This window comes from Amborella trichopoda, chromosome 12 (assembly GCF_054954075.1).
Source record: "Amborella trichopoda isolate Santa Cruz 75 chromosome 12, AtrichopodaSantaCruz75HAP2 v2.0, whole genome shotgun sequence".
NCBI lineage: Eukaryota > Viridiplantae > Streptophyta > Magnoliopsida > Amborellales > Amborellaceae > Amborella > Amborella trichopoda.
In genome coordinates, this window is record NC_142347.1 from 1,268,982 (window position 1) to 1,283,057 (window position 14,076).

The 14,076-nt window shown below is 36.3% G+C and overlaps 1 protein-coding gene and 1 long non-coding RNA gene across 16 annotated transcripts in view; both read left to right on the top strand.

Moving 5' to 3' along the window:
* LOC18427484 (inter-alpha-trypsin inhibitor heavy chain-like protein) overlaps positions 1-14,076 on the top strand; it is a 47,449-nt gene that overhangs the window by 11,602 nt on the left and 21,771 nt on the right. For 11 of the 15 annotated variants that reach the window (XR_016046049.1, XR_016046051.1, XR_016046050.1 and 8 more), the window contains 2 exons: positions 3,388-3,504; positions 13,669-13,938. Coding sequence is in view for 10 of the 15 variants with exons in the window: in XM_006836533.4 (XP_006836596.1) it covers positions 3,388-3,504; positions 13,669-13,938 (387 nt within the window). In the remaining 5 variants the exon portion in view is untranslated. The remainder of the gene's footprint in view (positions 1-3,387; positions 3,505-13,668; positions 13,939-14,076) is intronic. The other 4 variants (XM_088854037.1, XM_088854039.1, XM_088854040.1 and 1 more) reach the window with 1 other exon arrangement.
* LOC148779349 (uncharacterized) lies at positions 12,076-12,849 on the top strand. Its single transcript, XR_016046055.1, has 2 exons — positions 12,076-12,194; positions 12,291-12,849. It is a non-coding gene; the product is annotated as an uncharacterized LOC148779349 (long non-coding RNA).

Consider the following 14,076-nt stretch of genomic DNA (forward strand, 5'->3'; position numbering starts at 1 on the left):
ATTTTCATAAGTATATAGATCTACTTGATTTTAACCATTTTTGAAATTTAAAATTTTATAATTAGATATAAAAATAGATTTTGAGATAATCCTAAGAACATTTTACATCAAAATTATGTCATGATAAAATTTGAAGGTGCACCTTACCTCTACACCTGCGGATGTATCCGTATGCCAACTGCACCCTAAGATAAAAGACACTGCTGAAATAGTAGCGATCTATTTAAAAAACCATATGCACCCAAATATGGGAGAGAGATGCAGAGAATTTTATGAGACTATACTCATGGAAACGTGGTCGGCAACAATTGTCCACCATTACAGGAATAATGATTCTCAAATTGCGTATTCAAAATTCCAAATACACAAAATTATCTCTTACAGAGAATGGGGACTAGATCCTTCAAAACCAAAGTTGTTTAATACTAAAGGATTTAAAATCAAATCCTGCCACTATTTTGAATACATAAAAGCATGGGAAGGCATAAAAGGATTTAATCTATACACTTTTATTTGTTCCCCTGTAAAATGGTATCAGAGCCATGTTTAAGCTAGGTTTTCATAGTGGTTAACAAAATTTGCTAAATTAAGATGGTAGTCTGATCTAAAAGTCATTGTGACCCAAAGATCTCGCTTAAGCTAGGAAGGCAGAAAAGGATCCTGAAACTGATAACACAATCTCATACAAAAGAGAGAACGTAAGGTTAACTTACATAGGAGAAAGCAAGATTGCAGAAGCAAGCTTGATACACCACCAGACTGAGAACAATAGGAGAAAGCAAGATTGTAGAGGCAAGCTTGATACACCACCAGTCTGAGAACACTAGGACTCAACAATCAAAGCAAGGATAATTGAATACAAGACACTCAATAGTAGGACACTCCATACAAAGCAAGACACTCTTTTACTTCTGATGCCCCAAATGAATGGGGAACTCCCCCTTTTATAGGTGAGAGGTAATCAGACTTGAAACGGTTTGAAGTCCGCTCCAATAATTGCACCAACATAGTAAGATTCCTCTTGCCTTTTCATATTTTAAATTTTAGAGAGAGAAACTATATCAAATCTTAAGTTTTTTGAGAGAGAAAGTATTCTTAAAATTGTAGAGAGAGAGTATTCTTAAAATTGTAGAGAGAAAGTATTCTTAAACTTTTAGAGAGAAATTATTATAAATTCTATATCAAATTTTAAAGAGAGAAAGTACATAAAATTGTTTAGAAAAAGAAACTATCGCAAATATTCTCAATTATTAGCTTTTAGAAAGAGAAAGTGTCTTAAAATTTGAGAGAACAACTATATCTTATTTTAGAGAGTGAAATTACTTAAAAATGTTTAGAGAGAGAAACTATCTCAAAATTATTGAAGAGGAGAACTATCTCAAGTTTTAAGTTTTTGAGAGAGAGTGTCTTAAAATTTTAGAAAGAGAAACTATATTAAATTTTAGAGAGTAAAGCACCTAAAAATTTTAGAGAGAGCAATTATCTCAAAATTTTTAGATAGACTATTTCAAATTTTAAGTTTTGGATAGAAAGTATATTAAATTTTAGAGTGAGAAACCATATTAAATTTTAGAGAGAGAAACTATCTCAAAATTTTTAGAGATACACTATCCCAAATTTTGAATCTTACAGAGAGAAAGCATATAAAAATTTTAGAGAGAGAAATTGTATCAAGTTTTGTTACCAAACAATGGACATGAAAGTGATTGCAAGGAATTTTGTATAGTTTATCCAAACAAGAAATTTGAGGAATCCAGGAAGAAAATCCTTGAAATTGAAAATCCATAGATTTCCTTAGGATTTCAAATATCTAAGATTCATAATTTCCTCCTATCCAAACATGCCCCTAGGGTACATTGAGAATAACGAATAATTCCCTTATGCTTATTTTTAAGTCTTGTTTTGACCTTCTTAGCAAAAAGATTTGGAAGGTCGGATATGAACTTTTCCTTCCAGTGATCCGTCTTATTATCCTCTCTTGACAACATGCTTGAGTAGAAACCTCTTTATACCACTTAAAGTGAGAGAGTGTAAGTTCGATAGTAGATCCTCTGATCTAGCGGCTAAGAGAGCTGTACTCCCAACAAAATGAAGTGTGATGGTGTAAATTAGTGTATTAACTGCATTGCCTTCATCCACTAGTGTTTCTTGGACCTGTCCTTGACTAATTTCAGTTTTAACTACCCACTGCTTAGTGGCGTTAAGGATATGGTTTTTAGCAGATTCGTCCATATGGAAATCCCACTAGCCTCTAAGTCATCCTGTAAATCCACATATAATGGCTTTGGCTATTTCATGATCTTTATTGTTGCTAGCCTTACAAGCGGTGACATACATTGTCATATGCTTCATTAAGTCAAGAATTTTCTGTGGTTTTCCTTTCTCTTTTCCTGCTGTGTGGTTTTTAGGTTGTTCAACATATTCTCAATCCTTATAGTTTGTTTACCCATGGTTTGAAGGAAAATATTTGTATAATTATTTTGTTCTATGATATGTGGTATACCCTCTAGTTTGGCCATATGGTTGTCTGTCTCTTTAGGTCCTAATTTGAAGGGTGAGGCCTTAGTTTCTAATTTTTCACCTTTTAGTTGTAAACTAGTTTCAGAAGGGTGGATAGACTCAACAGTTTCACCTTTAACTGTATAAAAGGTTTTAAATGGTTTTTCAGCCATATTTATTTCGTCTTTTGAGATATCTGGGATTTTAATTCCCCTGGACTTTAGGATATATCTAAGCCATTTGATAGCCGACCAAAACTTTACATGCATCCTTTTAGCCAACGCAAAACTTTACCAAACCTTTCCATGCATCCTGATAGCCTACCCCAAATTGTTGGGAAAAGGGTTTGATAAGGATGATGATGATTCTCTCTTTAACAATAAAGAATGTTACCATTTGGGGCTGATTTTTTAAAGGCCTTACTCGACCTACAAATATGAAATTAAATGCTTTCATTAATGTTGGTCCCAATTTCTCATTGATCGAAATTGTCATAGATTGATAAAATTAGTTTGGATATGCTAATGTTATTTTGGAAAGAAGTACCCATGAGTTTTTCTTGAGGACTTAATCATGATGCGTTTAATGATAGAATTATCACTACATGGATGACCTTGATGCATAAAAGAAATTGCTTGTAATCTTGAAATCAAATAATGAAATTGAAGGTGCACTGGCTGTACATGAGTGATGGAAATTAGATGAATGTTTCAATTTGGATTGGAATTTTTTACACCGTGATGCCTCAAACTGCTGCCGTGCTTTATATTGTTGTGAGATATATGTACTCTGATTGGTGATGCTCTGTATGAGATAACTATTTTAAATGAAACAATGCCAATTACAATTTCTCTCTATCTTTTCCTGAGGTATGCATTTCTTTTGCAGGTATCTTCAAGTAATATATGTGGTACCTTGCTTTTGCAACCTCAAAATGCATATGACTTTGATCAAAGACAGATATTTTACCTCTTTCTCTATCCTGGAAGTACCTATAATACACAGGTGTGTGGTTTACCATCTACTATCTGGCGGTTCCAATACCTCTTATCATCTTGTTAATACACATTAATCATTTCTTGTATTTTAGCTTTTCTATTGTGGATTTTCTTTTTCTTTTTTTTTGGTGGGGGGGGGGGGGAGGGGGGTGGTGCAGGGGATTTTGAGCCAACTTTAATGATCATAGCTAGAGCTTGGAAATGTTTATATATATATGTATCATCATCTGTGGACTCAGCTATTAAAGCTAAAAGTTACTGATTTGCTTCTGGAGCAGATGTCATCTAATTATATTTAATGCCCAATTTAAGTACTACAGTACATAGCCAAAGATACAGTTGTAACAATATATACACTTATGAAGCCATACAATGTCATTTAAAAGATCACCAGAGTTGAAGTTTATTTCCTTGAGTGTAGGGTTCTAGCTCAAATTTTATTCATTTCATTGATGAATTTAGATTTGGTACTAGTGGCTCAATGAATTGAAAATGTTACATCAACGGGAGGGCTTCCACAGTCTCAGGCCTGTTTTCATGATCCCGCTGTTGGCAAAGACATCATTCTTCTTGTGGACTTCATTTCTACTCTTTGGTACTAGAAATTCAGAGAGAGCTTTCGAGGATTTCCTTTAAAACATCCACTGTACCATAAGGGCCATTGGAAAACTGTACTATCCATCTGATTTTACTAAAAGAAGCCCCTTATACAATCAGTGACCTTGAGAAAGACTGCATAGAAGTTTTGAGACTGCAAAGCCTCTGTTTCTGCCCCTCCCCTAGGAAGGCCTTCTTCATTAGCAAAAACTATTCCTTTAATTAAGCCTCCACCCTTTTATTATATGAGTTTCCATATGAAATGCTATTAAAATTTATCAGTAGTACCCCTTAGAAATGCATCTTGACCCTTCATTAGGGAGCTGCACTCCACCTGTTGTCCCCTCTGTTTTATGGGTTCATCTAATTGAACTCCTCTTGAGATGATGCCTAAGATCTATGAGAATTTGAGACAACAGAAAAACAGAAGCAAAATACCTACATCAAATGATAATGAAGTGTGCAAACAAATAAACAGATGGTTCCAAGGGTAATCTTATCGAGAATGAACTCTCGTAGTTACAGACACTATGCCATGGTCTTCCTGGGAATTGCCTAAAAAGGAATTTAATCTTGTTATCCCAAATGAGATACCATGGCGCTGTGACTATAGAGTTATCCAACTATATGAAACTAGACTTGCATAAATATGACATGCTTAATTTTATTTATATGTATTCCATGAGAGAATCGACCCACGTCCATGTTAGATATCCCCTTTGTTCGGAAATACTGGCCCTTCCCATTAACTGGTTTGTTGGGAACCATGTGATGCTGCAAGGAGTGGGCTTCATTAGACATGAATTATTCATTACGTGGCATGCATATACAAGACTTCTCATTTTAATGTGATCTTGAGCACTTGCGTACTCCTTCGAGTGCCACAGGATAGAGTGACAACACACCCCATTAAAATAATCCATCTGCACTTAAAATTACACAAAGACATCATGACAAGAGATCCCTCCTCAATAGTTTGCACATGCTTGAAAAGGACAAGACCCACGTGTAAAGACCTAGGTTGCTTTTATTAATGAATTTTTCCTCTTCTTTAGCTGAATGTGAATGAGGTAACATTCGATCTTTTATAGAGTAAAATTGCAACTAGTACAACAGGTGGATGAAAGGAAATTTGGTATGCTAAAATGACATGGACCAATGTTTTAAAATGTGGCGGCATCGCCGTATATGCACTCGCATCATGCGCAACGCGCTTGGCACTGCATCAGAAATGACTGCATATGCGGTTTGGAGAGATGCCCCTGCATATGCGTCGCATCTCTCTGCATCAGAGCTGCATAGCGCATCAGGCTGCACAGTTTTCTGCAAATGTTTTTCGAAATGGTACCTCTCCGGGATGGGTAAAATGGTCTTCTTGACCTTCAAAATTTGGGGGAAAGGGTTTGGGGGAGTATTGAACCCCCCAAACAACAATATTGAGCCACATTCGTGGCTTTTTTGTGATCGATTGAATCAAAAGAAAAATTTGAAGGGAAAATTTTTTCGTTGAAGTTCTTTGATTTGTGCATTTGTTGATACTCGGTTATTGATTTGTACCTTTTGGGTATTGATTTGAGGAAATTTAGGCGAACTTGTGACGGCAAATCGATGGTTTTAAGGGTCGTGAAGAAATCAATACTTGCTTCAAGTAATCGGTAACTTTTTTTTCCTTTTACAGTAATACTTTTTTTGGGGCAATGTCTTCTTCCCAATCTTCTAGTAATAAGGATCTGGCTTGGAAATCTGCTAAACCTAAAAATCTGAAAGATCGAAATTGTGTGATTTGTATGCTTTGTGGAAATATTTATATGGGTGGTATTTTTCGGCAAAAAGAACACTTAGCCAGTATTTTTGGGAATGTAAGAGCATGCCCACAAGCTATTGAAGAGATAAAAAGGGAGATTAGAGAATACATGGATAGCTTGAAACAAGAAAAAGAGAAGAAAAACATGAAAAGAAAAAAAATACTTGATGATGTGCAAGTATTTGATGTTGATGATGATGATGATGGTATATTAGAAGTTGCAATGAGGCAAAAGGGTAATCCAACTCTATTTTCATGAGAGAGCGTCGTAAATAATGGTGGTAGTATTGGAAAAAGAACACCTCTCTCTACGGGGCCAATGAATTTTTTTACACGCCTAACCCTGAAATTGTGGTTCAAGAGGAGAAATAAAAAACAAAACAAACCACAATTAACAATTGATACAAGAAAGAACAAAAGAAGTCGGTATGTAAGTATATTGCAAAGTGGCTTTACATGACCCACATTCTTTTTAATACTATAACACTAGATAGTTTTGCATATATAGTCCAGGCAATTGGGCAATGTGGCCCAGGACTTATTCTTCCTTCACTACATGAGGTTAGGGAGCCCTTATTGAAGGATGTTGTATCTGATGTTAGCAAAATTTTGATTTCTCAATGAGAAGGGTGAGAGAAGTATGGAGCCACTATTATGTGTGATGGTTAGTCCGATGCGAAATCAAGGGCATTCATTAATTTTTTGGTTACCTGTCGAATAGGTACTTTCTTTGTTAAGTTTGTTGATGCATCAGACAAGTCACATGATGCTACATATTTATGTGGCTTGATGGATGAGATTGTAGAGTTTGTTGGACAGAAAAATGTGGTATAAATTGTCATTGACAATGGTGCTAATTATGCTGCAGCTTGGCATTTGTTGATTTTGAAGAGAATGCATATGTTTTGGACTCCTTGCTCAACTTATTGTGTTAATCTCATGCCTAAGGAAATGGGTACATCTTTATTTAGTGGGGTGATTTTAAAAGCTATATTTGTTGTTGGATTTATTTACAATCACACCATGGTCCTAAGCATGATAAAGACTTTTACAAAGAAGAGAGAATTAGTGAGACCGGGTATCACTAGATTTGCCACATCATTTCTCACTCTTCGAAGCCTAGGGAAGCAAAAAAGTGCCTTGAGGACCATGTTTGCTTCAGAGAAATGGAATCAAAGTAAATCATTAAAGCATCGGGATGGGAGAAAGGTTGAACAAATTATTCTGAATACATCTTTTTGGAATGAAATTATTCTTGCATTGGAGGTGGCTGGCCCTTTAGTGGAAGTGCTTCGATTGGTTGATGATGATGTGAAGCCCGCCATGGGCTACATATCTGAAGCAATGACTAAGGCAAGAGCAGAGATAAAAAATGTTTTGAAGGATGATAAAAATAAATCCAAGGCTATACTTGGAATTATTAATAGGAGATGGGATACCCAGCTTCACAAGCACCTTCATTAGGCCGGTTACTTTCTAAATCCATCTCTTCACTACAAGCGCCCATACATTAAGTCAGATCATGTACTAAATGGTGGGTTTTTATATGTGCTTGAGAGATTGGTGCCTGACAAAGATATCAGAGATGAGATCTAGAACCAAGAATTGATTAAGTTCAAGTTTGCCTTGAGAAACTTTGGGAGAGAGATTGCTACTCGAAATAGAGGCACTATAGATCCAGGTAAAGGCCCAAAAGTACCCTTACTTGTTTGTCACTGTATATATAGTTCCATTGTTTACCCTTAATTTTATCGATAATTTAAATTATAAAATATTAAACAGCTGCATGGTGGGCATTATATGGAAGCGAGACCAAATCTACGTCTCACTATTTGAGTGTTGAATCTCACATGTAGCTCATCTGGTTGTGAATGCAATTGGAGTGCATTTGAGCATGTAAGTCCTTATTCCTTAATCCTTATTTCTTGGATTTTAATTTTCTAAAATCTAATTTATCTAATTTCAATTTCTACCATAGCTCCATACCAAGAAAGAGGTTGGAGCAAAAAAGTTGAATGATTTGGTTTATGTGCGGTATAATGAGTGGTTTAGGGAGAGGTATCAAAAGCACATGTTGCTCAACCCTATTCAATTGTATGAAGTTGATGGTGATTGCACAAGTGAGTAGACTGCGGATTCACGACTAGAGCATGTGTTTGAGGGTAAGGATCTTACATGGCTTGATGTCGAGCTAACCACAGGGGCTAATGAAGAAGAATGGCCTAACACTAGAGCACAAAGGAGTAGAGTTGGGTCTAGTCGCACATCAGCTCTAGAGGTCGAGGAGGAGGAGGCTGATTTAGAGGAGACCGAGGAAGTAGAATACGTGGAGGCCGCCGAGGATGATAGTGATGATGATGGACATGAAGACTCTCAAGATGACTTCTCTTATTAGTATTTTAAAAATTGAAATTTAGAATCTCACTCTCACGACTTGAGAAATGATGATGGTTGTATTGATTCTTCTTGAGCTTGACTTTAAAGCGCTTTAATCTTCATGTACTTTTAGTTTGTAGTATTTTATAACTTTAAAGTTTGTGGTTGCAGATTTGTGCTTATGGTTGTTGAATGTTTTATGAAGCTAGTTTCAAGTGTTTAGTTTCTATCATAGGATAGTGGATACAGAATTTCCAACGGCTAACACTTTTGGAGTTAATGAATAAACTAAATACCTACTATCACATGTATCACCTCCTTATTCTTTTTTATGAAATAACTTATTTTTTTTATATTTTTTAGAATTTGTTTTATATTTATTGACCGCATCAAGCCACATCGTCCCTCCCACCGCTTTCGGCCGCATCCTGCTTTTTAAAACACTGACATGACTTACTAGTATGGACTTGTATGTGGTTGTCTATGCCACCAAGGCAAAATGAAATGCAAGTTTTAAAAAAATGCTAAGCAACCAGTAAGTGCCCAGGTTGGCTTCTAGCACCCAAGCACTAGGTGGGCGCTTAGGCGGGCACCCAGAACCTCAGGCGCTTTGAGGTGAAACATTGTATGTCTTGTTAATTTTGTAATTTTTTTACATTTATATGTATTCTAACTAACTTTTTGCATGCAAATATATAAGCATGAATATGGAAACACACTCAAAACTTCAAATCATTGAAAAAGTGAAAATTTTCAAAAACATAAACAAGTTCGTTGTGTACTATCCAATCCAACTGAGTATGGCATACTCCATACTGACACATGAACACAATCACAACTAGACAAGATGAACTACAAAAGAGAAGTATAAAGTCAATATCCCAAATGTCCAATTCAAGAGGACGGAATACTCAAGACAAGATGTATTCAAATACCTACACTAGCATTCCAAAAAAAAAAAAAAAATCCAACAATAAAGAGTAAGCTTTTGGATGTTTCTTGAAATCTCTTTTTTTTTTTTCCTTTTTTAATGATTCATAAAGATATCAAAATCAATAGATTTAGGGGCTTAGATTCCAATTTTTTTTCACTTTGGGGGTTTATAATATCCCGTATAGCCTTTTATGAAAACATTATGGGTCAAAAATAATCTAGGGGCACTTTGTTCTCAAACAAAGGGCCCAGCATCTGAGCGCGGGGCGCCTGTCTGGGCTGCCTGGGCGGGTGCCCAAGGAGGGCCGCCTAGCCCTAGGCGTATGCCCTGAGGTCCTCTGGGCACCTAGACACCGGCGGACCCTTTTTTAAACAATGATTAAATGCCAATAATATCTCATGCAGGTGGATTGCTGATTTAAGGAATTTTTTTCAGTTCTTATTTCGTTTCTCAGTTTTTTGTAATGTGTCAATCTGTATTTGTATGCACATGTGGTTTGTGAATAATTAAAAGATTCAATTTATGGACTGGATCAATGTTTTAAAATGCGGCCGCATCGCTGCATATGCGGCCGCATCAGGCCGCATCGCGCTGCATCTGTTTTTTGAGGAAAAAAATATCGATTTTGCCCCTCAGGGAGGGGCAAAATGGTCTTTTTGAACTTCCAAAGTATAGGGAAACTGTTTGGGGGATTATTATACCCCTTAAACGAAGATTTCCAGCCACTTTTGTGGCTTTTTTTGCATCAAATCGAGGGAGAAAAAATGTGGCAAATGTTTTTTTTTCATCCAAATCTTTGATTTGGCGGTTGTTTGATACTTGGATGTTCATTTGATGCCTTTGATTGTTGATTTGGGGATGTTACGGTGAATTTGTGATAAGAAATTGGGAATTTCAGAGGCCGTGAAGAAATCGAGCACTACTTCACAAAGTCGGTAACTTTTTATTCCTTCTTGTATAATAATACTGTTATACTTATTTTTGGGGCAATGTCTTCGTCCCAATCTTCTAGTAACAAGGACCCGGCTTAAAAATATGCTAAACTAAAAAATCCGAAAGATAGAAATTGTGTGATACGCTTGCTCTGTGGAAATACTTATATGGGTGGTATTTTTTGACAAAAAGAGCATTTAGCCAGAATTTCTGGGAATGTAAGAGCATGCCCACAAGCTACAGATGATATAAAAAAGAGGATTAAAGAATATTTGGATAGATTGAAAAAAGATAAAAAAAAAAACAAAAAAAAAAGAAAAGAATTACTTGATGATATGCAATTATTTGATGATGTTGATGATGATGATATGTCTGAAGTTGCTATGAAGCAAAGGGGTACTCTTACTCCAACCTCAAGAGAGAGTGTTATAAATATTGATGGTAGTGCTGAGAGAAGAACACCTCTCTCTAAAGGGCCAATGGATTCTTTTTTCACCCCTAGCCCCAAAATTGTGGTTCAGGAGCGAGAAAAAAACAAAACAAACCACAATTGAAAATAAATATAAGAAAGAACAAAGGAAGTCGGTATGTAAGTGGATTGCAAAGTGGATTTACTTGGCCGGCTTTCCGTTTAATACTATAACTCTTGATAGTTTTGCATGTATGGTCCAAGCAATTGGGCAATATGGCCGAGGACTTATTCCTTCTTCACTACATGAGGTTAGGGAGCCCTTGTTGAAGGATGTTGTATTTGATGTGAACAAAATTTTGATTTCGTAGAGAGAAGGGTGGGAGAAATATGGGGCCACTATTATGTGTGATGGTTGGTCCGATGGGAAATCATGGGCATTCATTAATTTTTTGGTTAACTGCCCAACAAGTACTTTTTTTGTTAAGTCTATTGATGCATCAGACAAGTCACATGAAGGTACATACTTATGTGGTTTGATGGATGAGATTGTCGATTTTGTTGGGAAGCAAAATGTGGTACAAATTATCACTGACAATGGTGCCAACTATGCTGCAGCTGGGCATTTCTTGACTTTGAAAAGGAAGCATATGTTTTGGACTCCTTGCGCAGCTCACTGTGTTAATCTTATGCTTAAAAAAATGGGTACAACATATTTATTTAGTGGGGTGATTTCAATAGCTATGTTTGTTGTTGGATTTATTTACAATCACACCATAGTCCTAAGCATGATGTGGTCTTTTATAAAGAAGAGAGACTTAGTGAGACCGGGTATTACTAGATTTGCTACGTCATTTCTCACTCTTCGAAGTCTAGCCAAGCAAAAAAGTGCCTTGAGGACCATGTTTGCTTCAGAGCAATGGAGTCAAAGCAAAAGGTCAAAGCATAAGGATGGGAGAAAGGCTGAAAAAATTATTCTGAATACATCTTTTTGGAGTCAAATAATTTTTGCATTTGAGGTGGTTCGCCCTTGAGTGAGAGTGCTTCGACTGGTTGATGGCGATGCGAAGACCGCCATGGGCTACATACATGAGGCAAAGATGTTTTAAAGGCTGATGAAAATATACGCAAGGCTATACTTGAAATTATTGATAGGAGATGGAATACCCAGCTTCATAAGCACCTCCATTCAGCCGGTTATTTTTTAAACCCATCTCTTCACTGCAAGCACCCATCCATTGAGTCAGATTGTGTAATAAATGGTGGGTTCTTAGATGTGCTGGAGAGGTTGGTGCCAGACAAATATATCTAGGTTGAGATCCAGAGCCATGAATTGATTAAGTTCAAGTTAGCCTTAGGAAACTTTGGGAGAGATATTGCCACTCGAAATAGAGACACTACAAATCCTGGTAAAGGCCAAAAGCCCAAAAATAATCTTACTTGTCTCTTACTTTATGTATAGTTCCATTGTTTATTTTATACCCTTAATTTTTAACTATATTCTATATTATAAAATATTATACAGCTGCATGGTGGGCATTATATGGAAGCGAGACACTAAATCTACAACATCTTGCTATTCCAGTGTTGAATCTCACATGTAGTTCATCTGGTTGTGAGCGCAATTGGATTGCATTTGAGCATGTAAGTCCTTTACTCCTTATTCATTAATCCTTATTTGTTGAATTTCAATTTTCTATTCTAAAATCTAATTTATCTAATTTCAAATTTCTACCACAGCTCCATACAAAAAAAATAAATAGGTTGGAGCAAAAAAAAGTTGAATGATTTGGTTTATGTGCGGTATAACGAGCGGCTTAGGGAGAGATATGAAAATCGCACGAAGCTCATCCCTATTCAAATACATGAAGCTGATGGTGATTCCATAAGTGAGTGGACCATGGATCCAAGACAAGAGCATGTGTTTGAGGGTGAGGATCTTACATGGCTTGATGTCAAGCTAGCAACAAGGGCTACTGAAGAAGATCGACCTAACACTAGAGCACAAAGGAGTAGAGGGGCTGCTGGGTCTAGTCGCACTCGCACATTAGCTTCAGATGTCGAGGAGGAAGCTGACTCAGAGGAGACCGATGAAAAAGAATATATGGAGGCCGTCGAGGATGATATTGATGATGCGCATGACTATTCTCAAGATGACTTGTCTGATTGATATTTGAAAAAAATGAAGTTCAAATTTCAAAATTGACTCTCAAAATGGATGATTGTATTAAGTTATTAACTATTAACTCTTCTTGAGCTTGACTTTTGATTTGTATTTTGTAATATCATTATTTTATGCTTATGGTTGTACTTATGGTTGTACTTATGGTTGTTGATGGTTATGCTTAATTATAGTTGTGCTTATGGTACAAATTTGTGCTTATGGTGTTGATTGTTGAATGCTTTATAAAGTTGGTTTCAAGTTTCTAGTTTCTATCAGGGGATAGTGGATAACTGAATACAAAATCTCCGACAACTAATAGTTTTGAAGTTAATTATTAAACTAAAATACCTATTATCACATATATCACCTTCAATTTTTTTTCTATGCATTAACTTATTTTTTTAGCTTTTTTAGAATTTTTTTACATTTATTGACCGCATCAACGAGATGCACCCGCATCCAGGCCGCATCGCCCCATCGGCCCCTCACCACATCAGGGTCGCATCCCGCATTTTAAAACACTGGACTGGATTGCTTAGCTGGTTGCTATATCAACCCTCGGATCAAGGATTTTTGAGTAATGACTTTAATAGCCAAAGGGACATAGACCTATATTATTGGGAATATTATTGGGAATGGGATTGCTGCAATCATGCTTGAGGTTCAGAGCTGGGCACACATTTCAAGTTAGAACTGCAACAATCAGTGGTCTATTTGTTGCTTTTCCTCATCTGCTGTCTATTACCTTGCACAATGTTTTCTGTGTCCTGTTATACTGCAAAATCATGAATTTCTTGTTGAGCGACTTGCCTGGTTCGAATTCAATTTTACACCTTTTTCGAATATCTTTATCTTTTGTCAATAGTGACAAAGAAATAATGCTGTTAATTCTTATCACATTTCGCATGGCTGTAACAATGAATACATCTTATTCCACTCTAATGAATGTCATAGGTTTTCAGAAAAGATGTCCTCTTTCTTATTGATACGAGTGGAAGCATGAGGGGAAGCCCTCTAGACGATGCCAAACAAGCAGTCTCAACAGCCCTTTCCATGCTTGCTCCGGGGGATTCTTTTGGCATAATAGCTTTCGATGAGGAAATCATTTCGTTTTCAACCTCTTTGGAATTCTCGACAAAGGAAATGATTGAAAGTGCTTGCCAATGGATTGCCAAAAGATGTGTAGCCGGGGGTGGAACGAATATTCTTCAGGCTGTTAATGAGGTAAAATTACCTTTGTTCCTATAGTCATGTGATTTTTTCTTTAAATGGAGCATAAGTTCATCTTTTCACATACGATCTTGTGCTAATTTCTACTGATTTTTATTTATTATGGTTATTTTTTATTTACATATTCTTATG